Source organism: Echinops telfairi, unplaced genomic scaffold, assembly GCF_000313985.2.
Source record: "Echinops telfairi isolate 266 unplaced genomic scaffold, ASM31398v2 ScPeMD7_5592;HRSCAF=6446, whole genome shotgun sequence".
NCBI classification, from domain to species: domain Eukaryota; kingdom Metazoa; phylum Chordata; class Mammalia; order Afrosoricida; family Tenrecidae; genus Echinops; species Echinops telfairi.
In genome coordinates this window covers 29,514,503-29,534,438 of record NW_022109491.1, presented here as the reverse complement: position 1 = coordinate 29,534,438, position 19,936 = coordinate 29,514,503, and the positions used below count along the sequence as shown (strand labels likewise).

The 19,936-nt window shown below is 53.2% G+C and overlaps 1 protein-coding gene across 1 annotated transcript in view; it reads left to right on the top strand.

Moving 5' to 3' along the window:
* The window catches only part of SIGLEC1 (sialic acid binding Ig like lectin 1), a 25,901-nt gene extending 17,050 nt beyond the window's left edge, over positions 1-8,851 (top strand). The window contains exons 12-22 of the mRNA XM_045295361.1: positions 1,375-1,635; positions 1,747-2,058; positions 3,476-3,724; positions 4,026-4,295; positions 4,379-4,630; positions 4,921-5,223; positions 5,807-6,067; positions 6,839-7,141; positions 7,363-7,465; positions 8,020-8,092; positions 8,560-8,851. Coding sequence (XP_045151296.1) covers positions 1,375-1,635; positions 1,747-2,058; positions 3,476-3,724; positions 4,026-4,295; positions 4,379-4,630; positions 4,921-5,223; positions 5,807-6,067; positions 6,839-7,141; positions 7,363-7,465; positions 8,020-8,092; positions 8,560-8,619 — 2,447 coding nt within the window. The 3' untranslated portion in view covers positions 8,620-8,851. The remainder of the gene's footprint in view (positions 1-1,374; positions 1,636-1,746; positions 2,059-3,475; positions 3,725-4,025; positions 4,296-4,378; positions 4,631-4,920; positions 5,224-5,806; positions 6,068-6,838; positions 7,142-7,362; positions 7,466-8,019; positions 8,093-8,559) is intronic.
* The last annotated feature ends 11,085 nt before the right edge of the window (positions 8,852-19,936 follow it).

Sequence of the window (19,936 nt, the reverse complement as noted above, 5' to 3'; positions counted from 1 at the left end):
TCATTCACTCACTCACTCTCTCTCTCACTCACTCACTCTCATTTACTCACTCACTCACTCTCTCACTCTCTCACTCACTCACTCACTCACATTTACTGACTCACTCACTAACTCTCTCACTCACTCACTCAAAAAAAAAAAGAAATTAAAAAAATTTTTTGCTACATAGTAAAATGTACACACTATATCACATTATATTGATGTGTGTGGAGACACCTGCCAGGTACCCACAGGTGTCTCGGATGGGACCTCATACTGCTGGCATCTGAACGGCCAGCTCCTCCAGGAGGTTACCTTGGCCACACTCTACTTTGTAGCTGCTGCTTCAAGCCAAACTAGAGCGTACCACTGCCAAGTTCAAGCCCCAGGCTCAACCACCACAAAACGCGTGTGTGTATATATATATCTTCTTTAGAACATATTCCCTAAGCAAATCAGCTGAAGGAACCCTGGTGACATAGTGGGCCATGCTGCACATTGGCCTGCTGACTGCAAGAGCACCAGTTTGAAACCACCAGTGTCTCCATGGGAGTAAGAGGAGGGTTTTTACTCCTGTAAAGATGTACAGTCTTGGAAACCCATGGGCATTCTGGCTCTGTCCTGCAGGGTCACTATGAGTCGGAATCAACTTTATGGCTATGAGTTTGGTTTGGGTTAGGAGCACGTCAGTCAGGAACAATGGAAGAGAGCACTTCAAACGTAGAGGCCAAACCGAAGATGCACTTCCTCTCCCCCAGTGACAGGCAGCATCACATTTGGACATTTACTTTGGGCTTTGCTGTGTGCTTTTTCCTATTTATCACGCCCATTCCATAGGCAGAGAAGATGGGGGTCAGGGAGCTTCAGGAACAGCCAGCCTGGTCCCAGGCATCTCGTCTCCCACCCACCCCATCCACCCTGCTGCAGAAGCTCCTTGGAGCTGTCCTTTGCCTGGTCTCCAGTTCCCGGCCTCTCACAGCCTGGAGCCTATAGAGAGAGCTGATAGAAAGGGTCTGGTGTGGGCCTTCGATCCCACAAAGGCTCACTTGCTCTCCTAAGTGCTCACCCACCCATGCTGAGTCCCTGTGATGATTCGGACATGCCTGGCTAACTGTGGCCTTTGGCGTGGCCTGAATCCCCCCTGGTTCAGTGCTCTGTGGGCTGAACACCATTGACAGGGGCTGTACCTGGCACTGGGTCACAGGGTCCATGAGCCTGGCCCTTGAGGGATGGAGCTGGGTGGGGCCCTCGGCGTCCGTAGGGAGGTCAGCTCTGGCTCTGGGCCCCATCTCCTGCCAGGGTTGGAGTCATGCAGCCCTCCTGTGGTCAAATACCCAGGCACCATCTGGGACAGTCGGGCCGAAGCCCTCACCCGCTCTTGGTTTCTCCCCGCAGGAGCCTGGGTCCAGGTGTCACCATCACCCGAGCTCCATGAGGGCCAGGAGGTGGTTCTGACCTGCCAGGTGCCCACGGGCGTCCCGGACGGGACCTCCTACGGCTGGTATCGGAACAGCCAGCTCCTCCAGGAGGCGACCTCGGCCACACTCCGCTTCGCAGCCATCACTTCGAGCCAAGCTGGAGCGTACCACTGCCAAGCTCGGGCCCCAGGCTCGACCACCACGAGCCTGGCCGCCCCGGTCAGCCTCCACGTATCCTGTAAGAACTTTCATCCTGTCCACATGAGGATGGGGATGGCCTGGTCTGGGGCGCTGCCTCAGACATGAGGAACCACCTGGCTGAACCCTGACCATTCCCCACCCCATGTAGATGCCCCGCGTCAGGCTGTGCTCACTACCCTGATGGACACAGGCCCCGGGCGACTGGGCCTCCTCCTGTGCCGTGTGGACAGTGACCCGACAGCCCAGCTGCGGCTGCTCCATGGGGACCGCCTCGTGGCCTCCACCCTTCAGGGTCTGAAGGAACCTGCAGGCAGCCCTCCCTTGCTGCAGGTGGCTGTGGCCCCAAACACCTTGCGTCTGGAGATCCACGGTACCGTGCTGGAGGATGAAGGCGTCTACACCTGCGAGGCCACCAATGTCCTGGGCCGGACTTCCACCTCGACCACCTTTGATACCCAGGGTCAGTGTGCAGATGGGAGCGTGTGGATGTGTGGTTTTAAGAGAGGAGAGGCGTTGAGAGAGAAGGTGCCCGAAGACGGGCACAGGCAAAACCTCAAGACTGCTCCAGGAGACATAGGTCTGCAAACGGCGGCCTTGAAGCATGTAAAGAATGGAACTGCCTGTTCGGGGTGTGTGTGAAAACTTTTTGTTGATTGTTTTCTAAAGCGGTCTCATACGTCTGTTGTCCATTGGATTGACCAGTCGCACTCTGCATGAGGTCCCTCAGCTTCCCTCCGACTCGCTCTTTTGCAGCCCTGATGGTTATACTTTAAGGCTGCGTAGTATTCTGTTGTGTGTAGGGACCGTGGTGTGCTTATTCATTCTTCCTTCAGGTTGTTTCCATGTCTGCTATTGTGAATCGTGCTCTGATTAATACGGATGCGTATATAGATCTAGTATCTACTTGTCTGGCAGCTTTTATTTCTCTAGCACATACACCCAATAATAGGATCATGTAGTATTTCGATTTCTGACTTCTTAAGGAAGTGCCGTGCCATTTTCCCCAGTGGTTGGACCATTTTACAGACCCCTTTGGGGAGGATCGATATTTTCACAACGTTGATTTCTTCTCCATAATCATGGTATCTTCCACCGTTTCTGTAGGTCTCTCTCTCGCTAGTCATGTTTTGGAATTTTCTTTCTGTAGGTATTTCTATGTTGTCATTGAAATCCGGAGTGGGTGCTGGGTTTTATCAAATGCCTTTCCTGTGTTCACTGAGATGCTCGTGCAGTTTTTCCCCTTTGCTTTTATCTGTGGTGGTTACTGGGCTTTATCTCTAACGTTGACTGCCTCGCATGGTTCCCGCTTAGTCACGATGCATTATTCTTTATATGTTGTTGGAGTCGGTTGGCTAGGGTTTTGTTGAGAATTTTTGTGTCTGTAGTCATGAGAGGTAAAGTCTCTAACTTCCAGTTTGGTGATGTCTTTGCCAGACTTGGGCCTTAGGGTTATGTTTGCTTCATGAAAGTGAATTCAGATGTATGCCTCTGGAATAGTGTGAGTGGAATTGGTATCAGCTCTTTGGAAGAGCCTTGGTTAAAAACAGATTTCTATAAGGTTGCCCAGTGGATGGACTGCTTAGAGAGTGGATTCCCAGGGGAAACAAGGCCGAGGAGGCCTGTCCCCTTCCCATGTACCGTCCACCAGGGCCAGGACTGGGGGCACGGCACTCTAGGACACTCAGAATTGCACTAGGGACCTCCAGAGAGATGACCAGTTAACTCCTGAACCTGACCTGTGAGCCCCAGTTGCAGGTGAGCCCCTGACAGTCACAGAGTTCAGGAAGAAGTTCACCCTGCTCTTCCCTCAAGTGGGCAAATGGCTACTCTATACAGCCCAAGGCCCTGATCAGTGTCCCGTGCTCCTCTCTCTCCAGCTGTGCGTGTACAGGTGTGGCCTGGGGCCACGGTCCATGAGGGACAGCTGGTGAACCTGACCTGCCTGGTATGGACCCACCTGGCCCAGCTCACCTACACCTGGTACCAGGATGGACAACAGCGTCCGGGGGCCCGCTCCATCCTCTTACCCAACGTCACAGTCATGGATGCTGCCTCCTATCGCTGTGGAGTGGGGACCCCTGGCCAGGCACCCCGCCTCTCCAGACCGGTCCCCCTGGACGTCCTCTGTGAGTCTTTTGGACTAGGGTGGAGTGGGGAGCTGCCCTTAGGAATCAGCTACGGCCAGAGCCTCACAGGTGCCCAGCCTGGGACCTCAGTTACCTGGCCTATAGACAGGAAGCATGAGAGGAAACTGACAATGAAGACACTCCTTTCAGCTACGGAGCACTTGATCAGGGCAGAGGATCAGTACCCCTGATGAGACAACCCCGGGGCCAGGGGGTGGGCAGCCAGGTCGCTCCTGGACTCGAATGCCTCCTATAAACTGGCCTCCTCACAACTCCTCCTGCGTCCGTCTTGCTCCTGCAGATGCGCCCCGCAGCTTGCGCCTAACCTACCTCCTGGAGAGCCACGGCGGGCAATTGGCTCTGCTTCTGTGCACAGTGGACAGTCAGCCACCTGCCCAGCTGAGCCTCAGCCACGCTGGCCGCCTCCTGGTCTCCTCAGCCACAGACTCCACTCCCAACACCCTTCGCCTGGAGCTGCGAGAGCCCCGGCCCAGTGACGAGGGTCTCTACAGCTGCTCTGCCCACAGCCCTCTAGGCCAGGCCAACACATCCTTGGAGCTGCGGTTGGAAGGTAAGGCTGGGCCCAGGGCAACTTGCTGGGTGGGGACCAGCTGTCTGGTGGGGCCTGACTGACCCTCATCTGGTTGACAACAGGCGTGCGGGTGACCCTGGCTCCATCGGCCACCGTGCCTGAGGGGACCCCTGTGACCGTGACCTGTGAGGACCCTGTTGCCCGCCCACCCACCCTCTATGCTTGGTACCACAATGGCCGATGGCTGCAGGAGGGCCCAGCTGCCTCCCTCTCATTCACGGTAGCTGCTCGGCTTCACACGGGCGCCTACTCCTGCCAGGCCCAAGATTCCCAGGGCACACGCAGCTCGCGGCCCACTGCCCTGCGCATCCTCTGTGAGCAGGAACTCCCGGAATGGGGTGGGGGAGGGGATTCCCAGGTTCTGGTGGGGAGCACAGGACCACAGTGACAGTTGGGGGGAGAAGGACAGAGGTGATGAGCAGAGACCTGGGGCCACTGGTTGGGTGGGGAACGTGGCCCCTGTTTGGGTGTACCTGCCCACCGCACTCCTGAGAAAGCACCGCTTGTAGCAGGTGACTCAGAGGCCTTGGGCCTGTGAGCAGGGTTCAGGTACACCGTCCAAGGGTGCCCAGGGAGGCCCTCAATGGTGCCCACCCTCTCCCAGATGCCCCCCGAGATGCTGCCCTCTCCTTCTTCCGGGACTCGAGGACCAGCCCAGGCACTGTGGTGCAGTGCACTGTGGATAGCGAGCCCCCCGCTAAGCTGACCCTGTCCCGAGAAGGCCAGGTGCTGGCCACCACCCAGGGGGCTTCTGGCTTGGCATCGGGGACAGGCTCCATCCAGGTGGCCCGCAATGCCCTGAGGCTGCAGGTGCAAGAGGTGTCAGCCGGCGACGAGGACACCTACCTCTGTTCAGCTCGAAACTCGCTGGGCTCGGTCAGCACTACTGGGCAGCTGCGGGTCGAAGGTGAGCAGGAGGGGGGAAACTCAGCACATGGCCCCTCATGGGCTCAGACGCTGTGGGGTTAGAGTCCACAGGAGGGCTGGGGCTCCCACCCCAGAGATATGATAGAGCCCTGGCTCAAGCTGTATAATCTGGCGAAGGAGGCCCAGCTCCCACCGACAGGGCCTCGCCAGCCTGAGAGGGAAGACAGAACCTGTCCCCAACCCGGCAGGGATGGAGGGGTAGCGATGACCAAGGGGAATTTGGGTTGGCTGCGGGCCTAACTCCGGCCTCACAAAGCCCTGCTTGGGGATGGGGGTTAGGGGGTGGAGGCCCACACCACTCTGGGGCAGCCTGGAGTGGGGAGAGACACAGTGCACCTTAGGGAGCCCATTCTGAGAAGCAGTTGCCCCACCCCACCCTTGGTGAGGCAAGATGCAGCCCATCACCCGGGAAGCCATGTGTAATGAAGTAGGCACAGCCCTGCTCTCGGGGAGTGACAGTCTCACCTGTAGCAGCCGGAGTCCAGTCAGAGTCGGACTTCCCACCAGGAATGGAGGCCTTGGGAGAGTCCAGGCTGACCCGGCCACCGATGTCCCCCCTGCAGGTGTGCATGTGGTGGCGCAGCCGGGCCTGGACCTGTCTGAAGGCACAGCACTGAATCTGAGCTGCCACCTTCCTGAGGGCCCCGGGTCCCCGGCTAATACCACCTTTGCTTGGTTCTGGAATGGCCGGCACCTACCCGCAGAGCCTGTGCCCATGCTCACCTTCACCTCCGTGGCTCGTGCCCAGGCCGGGGTGTACCACTGTCGGGTCGGACTCCCCTCAGGGGCTGCCACCTCCGCTCCAGTCCTGCTCCGGGTCCTCTGTGAGTATGAGCCCCTAGCTCAGTCTATCCCCCCCACCCCGCCCTCCCCTCCATGCCCACCTCGGACCCTCCTCCCCTTCCATCTGCAAAGAGAAGGACTTCACACCCAGCAGGCACCTGGGTCCGAATCCTGACTGCCATTGGCTGGTGTGGGATCTTGTGCATCTGTACCTCAGTTTCCTCATCTGTAAATTGGGGCCTACATCCTTCATTTGTGAGGAATACAGAAGAGATCGCATACAGGGGTGCCCGGCACACCATCAACTCTCATCAGCCTTAGTGACCCCCCACCCCCCCGCTCTATTCTTCACCAGGGCTATAGCCCACCCCAAGACCCAGGGCAGAAAACCACAGCCCCTTTATTCACGCACAGGTCTGTGGGTAAGAAAGAAATTGGGCCGGGCTCCCCTGGCAGTTCTGCTGGGCTCTCCTCATGTGGCCACCGCGGTACATTAGCTTACCCTACACTAGACGGTGAAGGGTGGCCTCATCCAAGTGGCTGGTGGTTGGGCTTGGGTTACGTGTCTCCAGCAGGCCAGCCTGGGCTTCCCACAAGAGTGTGTTCCAAATGAGCGAGCAGAAACTGCCAGTTCTCTGGAGGTCTAGTGCCGAAGTCACACATCCCTTCTTCTGACTGGACCGAGCCATCGATCCCAGGCAGGGCTAGGGAAGTAGATGCCCCTCTTGGTGAGAGGTGCAGTAAGGTCACTTTGCTGGAAGAGGAATCGGTGGTCGCTTATGGCAATCGCTACTCTTCCTTCCCTCTCACAGATCCTCCAGAGCCACCCACCCTGACGGTCTTCGTAGAGCCAGAAAGTGGCCTCCAGGGCATCCTGGACTGCCAAGTGGACAGCGAGCCGCAGGCCAGCCTGAGCCTCCATCTTGGCGACCGATTGGTGGCATCCAGCCAGACCCGGGGGGCTCCTGCTGACCCACATGTCCATGTCTCCGCATCCCCCAATGCTCTACGGGTGAACATGAAGGAGCTGAAGCCCAGCAACCAGGGGGACTATGTGTGCTCTGCCTCCAATGTCCTGGGCTCCTCCTCAGCCTCTACCTACTTCGGGGCTAGAGGTGAGGTCGGGGCCCCTCTGTACAAAGGCCTAGCTGGTCAGTCCACAGGGTTTCTTCTGAGGGCTGCCCTAAACCCCTTCAGCTGGTCTGTCTAGACCATACTGCTTACTTGGGGCGCCCTTGTGTGGGGATGGGGGACTTATTTGATGACATGAGGAATAGGGGGTAGGCACTGGAGGCTGGGTTCCATGACTGTCCCCCAACTTCAATCTGTGTTCCAGTCCTGCACCGCCTCCATGTGTTCCAGCAGCTGCTCTGGGTCCTCGGGGTGCTGGCAGGTACCCTGTTCCTGCTGCTGGGCCTGGGAGCCTACTGTGCCTGGAGGTGGGTCTCTGGGAGCCTACTGTGCCTGGAGGTGGGTCTGGGTCTGGGGAGGTGGCTGCCCCTCCTTCTCGCTTAGGTCCTTTAGAACAGTGGTTCTCAACCTGTGGGTCGTGACCCTTTTGGGGGTCAAAGGACCCTTTCACAGGGGTCCCCTGATTCATAACAGTAGCACAACTACAGTTATGAAGTAGCAACAAAAATAAATTTTTTGGTTGGGGGGGGGCGCCTCTCCATCACATGAGGAACTGTATGAAAGGGTCGCGCGGCATGAGGAAGGTTGAGAACCACTGCTTTAGAAGATTGTACCTCTTTCCAAATCCATGGGTTTCATAATTTCCTAGCCTGCTTCCCATCCAAGATTTGGGAATCCCAGCTAGAATTGCCCGGAACTTCACCTGGCTGTAGTTTTCTTCTTCTCTTGATCCAGTTTGTACTGAAGAAAGGGCTGGGGAAGAAGAAAGATAAGACGACACCCCCCTCCATCAGCTCCCCACTGCGGGGAAAGCAGGAGCACGTGGGGAGCAGCTCTCTGAGTTTATTCTTGTCATCCACAGAAAGGGGTTCTTTCATAAGCGGCACTTGGGGAAGAATTCAGTGGAGATGGTTTTTCCAAAGGAGACCATGCAGGTATCCATTTAACCTATGCCCACCTGTACACACGCAGAGGGGAAGACCTGGCTGCCTCGTGGTGCTGACCTGGCCGCTGTCATGTGTGGGATGGGGCCTGGGGTTGGAGGAGGATGGGGAGAGGGTGTAGGGAGCCAGGTTCTGACTGGGGCCAGAGAACAGTAGAGTGTTGGCCCATTGGGTGCCTGACTGACTGGGGTAGACTTAGTACCAGCCCCTCCACTTTCAACACATATTTTCTAATTTCTCCACCTGTTTGAGGTCTTCTTCCCCCACTTCTGAGCCTGCCGATCACCTGGGCTGGGGTGGCCAGGGCTTCACGCTCCATGCCAGCCATCCCCACACTCACCAACCAACGGGGCCCTAAGGCTTGTGGGACTTGTGGGGGTGGGGCTTGTGCAGAGGGCTCGGGGGTCAGCTGACGGCTTTACCAGGAGCTCTGTGACTGGAGTTTTCTCTCTGGACAGCTCATCGATTCTGACACAGCCACAATTGGGACCTCACACTGTGATCCAGCGCTGAGCTGACTGGCGGGACTGCTTGCCATCCGGGAACTGTGACGACTTGGGGGCCGTGAGCCAGGGCTTGGCCCCACCTCTCTCAGTGAAAACAGCTCAGGGACATCTCTGTGATCTGGCTGCAAGCCCCTCACTCCCAAGAAAATCAGGACGTGAGAGGTGGAGCGAACCCCACTCTATCCAGCAGGGTGCTGTCTGGATAGGAACCTGGGGGCTCTGAATGAATGAACTCACGCATTAATGGTGTTGTCCATTTCTCCTCGATTTTCTCCGAGTTTCCACTCGCCTCTTCATTTATCCTGCAAAGCACCGCCCCTTCACATCTTTCCCCTCAAAGCCCAAGCAGGACCTGGTGGATGGATTAGAGGGGGCGTTGTTATGTCCTCCTAGTCTGGGGGTGTCATGGTGGCTCCAAGTATCAGGTGTCAGGGTCCGTCCACCTTGTTTTCCTCTCCCCCTACCGTGTTGCCTTTGGTGATGGAGGTTAACGGCGGCTCTACCGTGTCCATATCCCCAGCACATTCCCTGCGTGGGCACAGCCCAGCAGTGGTGCTTCATTTCCACTCCATCCTGTGGGCTGCAATTGAGTCAGATGTCCACTCCAACTGCAGAGGAAGGTGGGAAATGCAGTCCAGAGGACATTTGGGAATTCTACTTCCACCGCCACCAACAGGCGACACGTTTCTGTGCCCACCCGCTGCCCATTCAGTCATGAGCTTCCTGGAGGAGGCTCCCACACAAGGAGGCTGTAGAAATGGAGACGGTTTAGGGGCGACACAACTGCTAAATGAAAGGTCAGCGGTTTGAACTCCGCTGCTGCGCCTCAAGAGGAGGCAGTTGCAGTCTGTCTCCGTAGAGATTTGAGACTAGGGACCCAGGGAAACGATTCTACTCTGTCTTACAGGGTCGCCGAGCCGGAAGCCACTTCACAGTGGCGTTGGGAGTTTGGGAGGGAGAGGGCACACCGTGCTCAGGAGACCAGTGTGAATCCCGTGGGTTCCCAGCCCATGGGCCTTGTGCCCAGCCCGGCAGCGCGTGCATGCTGCTATGGTGCCGACCAGCTTTCCGCAGAGCCTCCAGACGAAGACCAGCAGGAAAGGCCCGGCACGTCTGCTTTCAGCATCTGTGTCATCCCATGGTGTGTGGCATCCTGTCCGTTGGGGACCGACTTGTCAGCAACGAACACCTTCACCTCTCAGGGGCTGGGTCCTGCTTTACAGGCTCTTTCGAGGCGGGGGAATGGATGCAGTCCAGGTGCAGGCTTCTCCATGATCAGGAGAACTCTTGGGCTTTTCCTGGGCCAGGGGCTGGCGAAGGGAGTGAGGGTTAGCAGAGAGGAATAAAGTGCCTCTAGGAAATGAGGGACAGAGGGAGCTAGTCTCTGACTGGGTCAGTGGCTGCCTGCCATTGTCTGGGAGTGAGGGTCATGAACTCCTGCTCCAGAACTTGGTTGCGAAGCTCGGAGAGCCGTCGCAAGTTGGTGCAGGAGCCACCAGGCTGGAAAGAAACCAGTAGCTGAGGCTGGGCCCTCTGCTGTTCCAAGCTCCACCCCTTTGCAGGCCTGAAGCCTGGACTCTTCCTGGGGGCCTGCCCAGCAGGTCCTCCAAATACATGCCTGTAGTATGAAGTATGGGGGAGCCAGCCCCCGCCACTACCCAGGGGTTCAGTACGCACAATTGTACGGTTGAGATATATAGAGATATTAAAGTCATCGAGAGCATGAGCGATAGAAGAGATATTACAATAATGCAGTCAGACACATTCCATGGTAGCATTGCTCACCTCAGCCCAGCTTGGTGGTCCACATGGAGAGAGGGGGAAGGGAAGGAGGATGGGAAAGGGAACAAGGGAGAGAGGACTGGAGAGCAGAGGGGGAAGAGAGGCGAGGGAGAGACTGGCCGGAGAGGTCTATTGCTAGCCCAGGCCTACATACCTTTTGGGGGCGTGCAAGCCCAATAATTACAGGTAGAGACATACGTCACAAGAAGGGGTTGCATTATAGGTTACACAGCAATGAGAGGGAGTGGTCTAGGAACATACACGCAATAGGAAGAGGAGGGATTGGGGGTATACATGTGACAAGATGGGTGGATCCTAGATTTAGGATGGCAACTTAACTTTGACCTGTTCTCTGGGTCTCCATAGGAACCATTATCAGTAGGGTGTAAACCCCACCTACAGGAACCAAATAGATGACTGCAGGCCTGTCCATTGTCTTTAACAGCAGCTAGCAGGGGCCCATCCCTGCGGTGGGGTGAGACAGCAATCTGACCTCCCCCCCCACATGCCCACCTCGTGACATGCCTTGAGTGAGCGTCTTTCTTGGGGTTTCTTGAAATCCCAACTTTGGCTCGGGGGCACAGAGGATGGAGACGCTGGTGAGGTGTGTTTTGTGAGGATGACGCAGGACTGGGCAGGGTTCCGTTCTGTGGTACGTAAAGTCACCGAGAGGCAGAACCCACTTGATGGCACCGGCAACGACAGCATACATGACAACGCATGTACGGCCATATCTACATCTACACGTCAGTGGCATTCATTATGTTCACTATGTTCATTATGTTGAGCACCGTCACCGCCATCTACTTCCAATGTCTTGTTTTTTTTAACCTCCAACAGAACCTCAGTGTTCCTTAGGAAATGCCTCTCTTGTCCCCCTGGCTGAAATCAACTTCCAACGGAAGTGTGACGTAATCCCGAGAAGCGTGCTCACCCTAAGCGTGCAGCTCGATGATTTTCCAAGCAGCGAACCCACCAGGTCAGCAGCACCCACATGAAGAAACAGACGGCTTACTCCCAGAGTCCCTGAGGGCTCCCTCGCACACCTTCCCGGCTGTAACCTCCCCAGAGTGACCGTTCACTTGACTTCTAAGAGTGGAGGTTCGATTTGTTGGTTTTTTAATATTATGTGAATCACACAGTCCAGGCAACAACATTGAAAAACCGGGCAGTTGTTGGTAGGTGCGCCAAGCCGGTCACCATGCGCAGCGACCCTGCGTACAGCACAGGACACACCACCCCGGGCCTGCTCCTTCCCTCGATTGTTCTCCTGTTTGAGCCATGGTCGCAGCCACTGTATCAGCCCATCTTGTCGAGGGTCCTCCTCTTTCCTGCTGCCCCTCTGCTTTATCAAGCATGATGTCCTTCTCCAGGGACGTTTGAGTAGCATCTGTTAAAGCTAAAATATGCCTGCCCTTTGACCCTGAAATTATAGCGCTATTTATACAGGAGGAAGGAGGGTTTATGTCCATCATAAGACTTAGACTAGAAGGTTTATAATAGCCCAAAGCAGGAAACAGCAAGTGCACATCACCAATAGGATGTAGAAATCAACTCGTCGTATTCAGCTACGTAGCAATGAGTTAACCACTGCGTGCAACAATGTGGGAGATGCCCCCTGCCAGAATGGCGGGGCACACACGGGGGCAGGGTCTGACCACTAATGTCCCCAGGACAGAGTGCATCACCATCAGCATCAGCACAAGGCTGAGTTCTATGAAGTGGAGATCCGGCGTGCTTCCACCCTCAAGTTTTTCAGAGCAATGCTGACACTAACCATTCCTGCCCTGGCACCCTCTACCTCTCTGCTGGGCTTGACAAACATCGCTAAAATTGCCACACAGCGCTCACAGACAATACTCACAGTTACGGCATTTATTCGGGTACCGGGTTACACTTCAGAATAAGAAGTACTCAGGATACAGTTCTTCAATCAGGACAGCCAAGCCCTTCTCAGACATGTCCGAAGGGATGCCTCTCTTAGTCCTGGACCCTCAGCCTGGTCCCGCCCTGCCTAGGCAAGTATTACAAAGCTATTTTAACTCTGTCAATAAGTTCTTTGAAACACCCTACTGTGCCAGCAAGCCTCAGGTCTCTTGCCCAAAGGCAGACAGCTTTCTCCATCTGCCGAGCAGGAAGTCTACCACATCCTCTCCTGACAGACTTCCGGTGCAGCTGCTTCTGCTGCCACGTCTGTTATTGCATCTCGCCACCTCTCACCATCTCTGGTGTCACAGCTGTTTCCTGGGTTAAAGAGGTTCAGCACAGGGATCCCGGGTCCAAAGGATGTGCCCCATGCCTGGCTCTTCTCTCCTTTTTTTTTTTTTTAAATCATTTTCTTGGGGGCTCGTCTAACTCTTATCACAATCCATATATCCATCCATTGTGTCAAGCACATTTGTACATTTGTTGCCATCATCGTTCTCAAAACATGTGCTTTCTACTTGAGCCTTTGGTATCAGCTACTCATTTTTCCCCTCCCTCATGGACCCTTGATAATTTAAAAATTATTATTTAAAAAATTATTATTTTGCCATATCTTACATTGTCCAACATTTCCCTTCACCCATTTTTCTGTTGTCCATCCCCCAGGGAGGGGGTTATATATAGATCCTTGTAATCGGTACCCCCTTTCTACCCCATCTTTGCTCCACCCTCCCAGTATCGCCAAGCTCACCACTGGTCCTGAGGGGTTCATCTGTTCTGGATTCCCTGCGTTTCCAGTTCCTATTTGAACCAGTTCACATCCTCTGGTCTAGCCGAATTTGTAAAGTAGAATTGGGATCATGATGGGGGTGGGGAGGCATTTAAGAAGTAGAGGAAAGTTGTATGTTTCATCGTTGCTACACTGCACTCTGACTGGCTCGTCTCCTCCCCGCGACCCTTCTGTTGGGGATGTCCAGTTGCCTACAGATGGGCCTTAGGTCCCCACTCTGCACTCTCCCTCATTCACAATGATATGATTTTTTGTTATTTGATATGTGATACCTGATCCCATCGACACCTAGTGATCACACAGGCTGGTGTGCTTCTTCCATGTGGGCTTTGTTGCTTCTCAGCTAGATGGCAGCTTGTTTATCTTCAAGCCTTTAAGACCCCAGATGCTTTGTCTTTTGATAGCCGGGCTCCATCAGCTTTCTTCACCACATTTGCTTATGCACCCATTTGTCTTTAGAGATCGTTTCAGGAAGGTGAGTATCATGGAATGGCCTGGCTCTGCATCCCTGATGGCGTTCAGACCCCCTTTATACCTCTGAGATGGTTCACTTTAAGGCTAGTGAAATGGTAAAACGAACTAGCCCCTTCATCCGGGTTCCATACACTTTATTTGCATAGTCCTATCCCTACAAAAACACCAAGTATCTTATTTACATTATCACCAAACTATCCATTCCCCTTGGTGGGCCACAAGCCTAGTCCTAGTCTGGTATTTGATGACAGTTACAAAGACTATTGCTAGAAGGACCACTGAGTCACAGTCCCCAGAATGATGGCCCGTGGAAGAAGCCGACACGTCTCGTGGGCAGTCTGTAGGAGTCTATTCAAGAACACACAAGGTTCATTGATGACGATACAAGTCAGAATACAGGTTTGCCTGTGAGAGGGGAGGAGGGAAGGTCAAGTTCCCTGCTGGTACAAAGAGGTAATGCTCTCGGCGGCCAAACAAAAGGTTGATGGTTCAAGTCCCCCCAGAGGTGCTTCCGGAGAAAAGTCTCACCCTCTACTTCCGAAGAAATGCGATGGAGCGCAGTCCTACTCTGACACACACAGGGCCCCCATGAGTTAGGATGGACTTGGCTGGGTTGGCTATTTTTACAGGGAAGGGTAGCGATGAAGAGGGGTCATATGAGCAGGGGGTTTCCGGTGGACTTGGAATGTGCTATTTTTTGGTCTGAGTGCAGGTTACATGGGTGTGTTAGGTTTGTGACAAGTTGTTGAGCGGAGCACTTATGGCATGTCCCATTCTGAATATTTATGTCCATAAGAAAGTTGTTAAACAATCCCCACCTTTCATGTTGGGTGCCCAGGACTGTCTACCTAAATCCTGGTTGATGGTTTAGATGTTCAGCATCCCTTTGACTTTTCCAAAGACCTTCCTTTTCCCCCTTAAATGCAGCAGCTGTCGGGGAGGGAGCCTTGATTGTGCCATTCACAAGCATGACTTTTTTTCTGGAGAACGCGATCATTTTTCTGGCAACGTCTCCATGGGCTAGTGTTGGCAGCACCTCCCTCAGACACTGTCCCGGCCGCTTCTCAGCGGGAGGCAGACTCACGATGGTGAGAGTTGTCTGTGGAGCACTCAGTGAGTTGACTCTTGTCTGTCTGCCTTGTTCCCAGGGCACTGCCCAGGACCTCTCTGGAAAGGGGAACCAACAAGCCATCTGCCAACCCGTCTTTCCCATGAGAACGTCTCAGGGATGAAGACAGAACTTTCCAGAGGAACTTCTACGACCCACCGTCCTCAACTTTGGTCCCAGGGCCCTGTGTCTTCCCCCGAAGTCTCAAAATGGAAACATTTTCTCCGAGATTTCTGTGGAAAATTCCTTTGTCCCACTGGGAACAGCTCATCTGGGTATAGGAGGCTTCGACTTTGCAAGAACGACTCTGATCCCCCAAAGCCTCTTAGGCTACTTGCCCCGCCCCTGCTTTGTTAGCACCACTTGTGTGGCTGGACAAGACACTCCCCCTCCCTCGAGCCTCCCCCCCCATCACGCCTCCCCCCCCATCATGGAGTTTACATGAGAAAGCTACACAAAATAAAACCCTCTGCCGTGGGGTAGATTCCAACTCACAGTGACCAGAGGCAGGTAGTCCCATCTTTTTCCTGCCGAGTCTCCATTAGTGGGTTTGAACTGCCAACCTTGTGATTAGCGGTCCGATGCTTACCTGACAGTACCACCCGAGGACTAAGGAGATGGGCAGCTACAATGCCACAGAGGATGTGGTACAGGGAGAAATGTAGTGCACAGGACAGTAAGCTGGCTTAGGCTAATCAAACTTGGGGTCTCCGGGATAGAAGCAGGAATTTGTCAGCTCACCGTACCCTTGTCAAAAGAGGCTCTTGGAGGGCTCTGCCTTCTTTCCTCTGATGTCCACACCCAAACTACCCATATTTAAACTCTTGTGCAGCACAGTGGAGACCTTCACTGGGAGTCCTGTCGGGCGGGGGTGGGAGGGGTCTGATCACCAGATTGTCCCAGCTTGAGCCAACCCAAGGCTCACCTTCCAAACATGGTCAGCCTGCCCACTGGCATGTCCTGTACTAGCTGCGATTGCTGGGGCTTCCCCTCGCGTTGTAACGGACTCTCTCTTCTTCCTCTTCAGGCCTGTTTCTATTACCATAGCTAGGACTTGGGTTCTCACCATTTCCCATTCTCAGGATCCTCATGCTCTTGTAGAATCGCCGGTTTGTGCTTTTAGATTTAAACAGAAGCCTGAATCTCTTCGTCCACCCGTTTTTCAAACTCACCATGAGAGAAGACATGGTGTGTCACACTTTGGGTACAACGGGTTCAGTCCTGGCTTGTCTATCAAGAGGATCGGGCAATCCAGTCCTGAAGGGAGGGTCTCTGCTGCTATGGGTGATCCAGTTAGTCATGCACAGGGAGAGGGGCTGATGCTCCTCTGCCCTGCTGCACTGGAGCCACAACATAGCCAGAGACATCATTGTTTGTATTAAATTTGGTTCTCTGAGAGAATTCATGTGCAAGTGAGTTATCAAGGAGCCCCCATGGTGCTGGAGGGGAATTGTTGGGCTGATAACTGTAAGGTAACTCACTGCCATTGAGTTGATCCCTCCTCATAGGGACCCTTTGGGACAGGGTAGAACTGCCCTTGTGGGTTTCTGAGGCTGTAACTCTTCACAGGGGCAGAAAGCTTCATCTTTCTCCTTCCGAGTGGCTGGTGCTTTCAAGCTGCCGGCCTTGCACTAAGTATGCAGCCCAACGTGTAACCACTACACCAACTGCAAGGTAGCTAGTTCAAACCCACCAGGCTTTCTGAGTCAGAATTCTCTCAGTGACTGTGGGTGGGTCCAAGAGTGATCAGCAAAAGAATGGAGACCCTGGAGAGACAAGAGGAGGGAGCCAAGGACACTTGGCTTGAATGTTCAAAAGCAGCATCTTTTGGAATATCTCCAAACTGCAATCACTCAAATGTCCAACAAGCGTAGAAGTGGTGAGAAACACGTGGTGACATTCATGCAATTGAGTCCTTGGGTGGTACAAACAGTGAAGCACTTGGCTACTAAAAAAGTTTGTGGTTCAAATTCACCCAGAGAGATCTCAAAACAAAGGTCTAGAAATCTCCTTCCAAAAGGCTATAGCCATGGAAGATCCTGTGGAATGCTGCTCTGTTCTGTAACACAGAGGCTCACATCAGTCAACATCGACTCCGTGGCAACCAATTTCAATTTTAATCATACATGAGCACTCTCCAGCAATGAAAGTGAATGAACTAAGGTCACAGCAACAAGCTAAATACATTTTACAAACTGGGAAAAATATTTGCAACTCATACTCCTGGATAGAAGTTTAATCTCCCTGATATGTAAAAAGTTTCTTAAAACTGTTAAGGAAAAGAACAACTCAATAGAAAAAAGGTGTGGGGGTGGCTGAGGGTGTAGTATAATCAGGCGACTCAAGGGAAAATAAATATGTATTAGTGGCTCTTAAATGTTTGAACAAATATTCTACCTCTCTCATAAGAGAAATGCATACTAAAACTGCCCTTTCATTTTCCAGTCTAGCAAATACCACAAAGTGATAGACATTATGTTGGCAAGTGTGATACTGCAGGTTTTGTGCCAACATGACTGGGGCGGGATTCTCAGTGGCTTGACTGTTAATACATAGTGATCTCACCATGATGACATCTCCTTGGGGGTGTGGCCTGCTTCCAATATAAGTGAATTCTACCCAGCAACGTGATCTGGACAGTGGTCTGACTTCAAGTTCTTTGGACTTGAACCAGCAGCTTGCTGTATTGCCAGCTGATCTTAGGATTCAGCTTACCCTCAGACCTTGCGTTCATTTGCCTCTGCAAGCAGGAGCCTGCCATCTGACCTGTAGATCTTAGGTTCTTCAGCCCTTGGAGCCACATGAGTCAGAAGAATCCTTCAGCATGACACGTGCCTCGCAGATTTGGAACTTGCCTATCCTTATTACTGCATCAGCCATTTCCTCGATAGAAACCTGTGTGTGTGTGCCTCCAATTTTTAGTATATGTGTTACCAAAGCAAGCACGTGTTTATACCTCAATAAGAAAAAAAAGTCCAATCAAAAAGTTGCTAACAAACATATAAAAATTGATCACGATCATCAGCCATCTGGAAGCTATGCATCAAAGCAATGATGAGATATCATCTTACACTGACTATGACAGGCCACTGAAAAATAAAAAACAAAACCCAGAAAACAACAAATGCTGGAGAAGCTGCAGAGAGAATGGCACTCTCATCCACTGCTAGCAGGGTCAGTAAATATGTCCAACTGTAGGAAGCAATATGGTATGACCTCCAGCCAGTGGGGATAGAAAACCCACACAACCCTGCCATTTCTGCTGGGTATCAGATGTTATTCTTTTTTTTTTTTTGAGTGATTCGCCCCTTTACTTTGTGTAAACACGACTTCCATGCAGGTGGCGGTGAGCGGGCACCAGGGCTCGACCCGCTTTGCACTGCAGGCTAGGGCATTTGCCCTGGGCCGTCTGAGAGGCGAGGCCCGCTTCAGGATCACAACAAACGGTTCTATTTGTGACTTCTAACCCTCCCACCACCTCCCCCCCAAAAAACTGTACATGAGTTTACAAACATCAGATGTTATTCTTTTTGACATCTGAGAACCATCTGATTTCTTTGCTATCCTTTGCTATAGCACCCATATCTTCATGAGGGTAAGAAGTACACACGTAAAGAATTTTCTTACGAGCTCAAAATTGATGACAGTAACTCTAAAGCACAGATGAGAAGTTTAAAGGGCAGTGAGCACAAGTCAACCATGATGAAACATTACAGGGGAATGGTAACGTAATTGTCACCAGAAATTAAAAAAAAATAATGAGAATGCTATGCACTGTTAGAATGCCTGAAATTAAAAAGACGGACAGTGCTAAAAGCTGGAGAATTCATAACTTTCATACATTGCTGGTGGGGTTGTAATACGGCACAGCCACTTCGGAAAATAGTTGGAAAGTTTCTTTTAAACATTAAATAGACCCTTACCGTGCTCGTTGCCAGAGAGCTGATTCTGGTTCGTGTCGGTGGCCCCATGTGTGTCAGACTAGAACTTGGATCCGTGGGGTTTCCCATAGCTGGTTTATGGGGGAGTAGATTGCTGGGCCTTTCTCCTGGTGAAGTGCCTCTGGGTGGACTCTAGCCCCCATGCCATTGGTTAGCAGCAAGCACATTCGCTGTTGGCACCATGACCATAAATCAAAACCACCCCCAATGCCATTGAACCAAGGACTCAAGGTGGCCCTATGGGACAGTGAAGAACTGCTCCCGAGGGTTTCCAAGACTCTTGGCAGCAGCAAACAGCCTCTTCTCTCTCCCTCTGGGTGGGTGGTGAGTTTGAGGCCCTGACCTTGCTGTTAGCAGTTCAACACTTACCTGGCAGCCCCATCTGGGCCCCCTTGGCAGGGCGATTCTACTTGTTTGCAGTTCGAGAACTGGTAAAAGTGGTCTGTAGGCAGAGTGGCAATCCTTTCAATAGTTTTCCTGGGGTTCTGAGTAAGAGAGATTGATTGAGAAGGGGCACAAAAGAACTTCCAGGGAATAACGGAAGTGTGTTTCATTTGGGATGTTGGCCTACAAGCGCACACGTGTATAAAATCGCATCTTAACGAGACACTTAAAGGTAGGTGTGTTCCAGCCTGTGTGATCACGAGGTGTCGATGGGATCAGGTATCAGGCATCAAAGACCCAGAACAAAAAATCATATCAATGTGAATGACAGGGAGTGCAGAGTGGAGACCCAAAATCCATTTGTAGAGAATTGGACATCCCCTTACAGAAGGGTCGCAAGGAAGAGACAGGATGCAGTACAGCACTGATGAAACATACAGCTTTCCTCTAGTGCTTTAACACTTCTTCCCCCCACTATCATGACCCCAAGGCTACCTTACAAATCGGGCTAGACCAGAGCATGTACACTGGTACAGATAAGAGCTCGAAACACAGGGAATCCAAGACAGATAACCCCCTCAGCAACAATAATGAGAGTAGAGACACCAGGGGGGGAAGGGAAAGGTGGGGAATCGATCATAATGATCTACATATAACCGCCCGAGCTGCTGCTCCCCGGCGCAGCGGCCCCGGGTGGGGCTCTCGGGGGCTTTCCCGTGCAGCCCCCGCAGCCCCCGCTCGCGGTGATCTTCAAAGGCGCGTCCCCGCGTTCTCGTTCCATCCCCACGTGAAGGGGTCCCTTGGAGACCAGAGGCCACAGGAACCCCGCCGCGTCCCGCCGGCCAGCCAAGCACCCCTCCCTCGACGAGGGAGCGCTCTGGCCCAGGGTTCGTCCCGGCTGCCCCCAAGCTCTCCAGGTCCCCG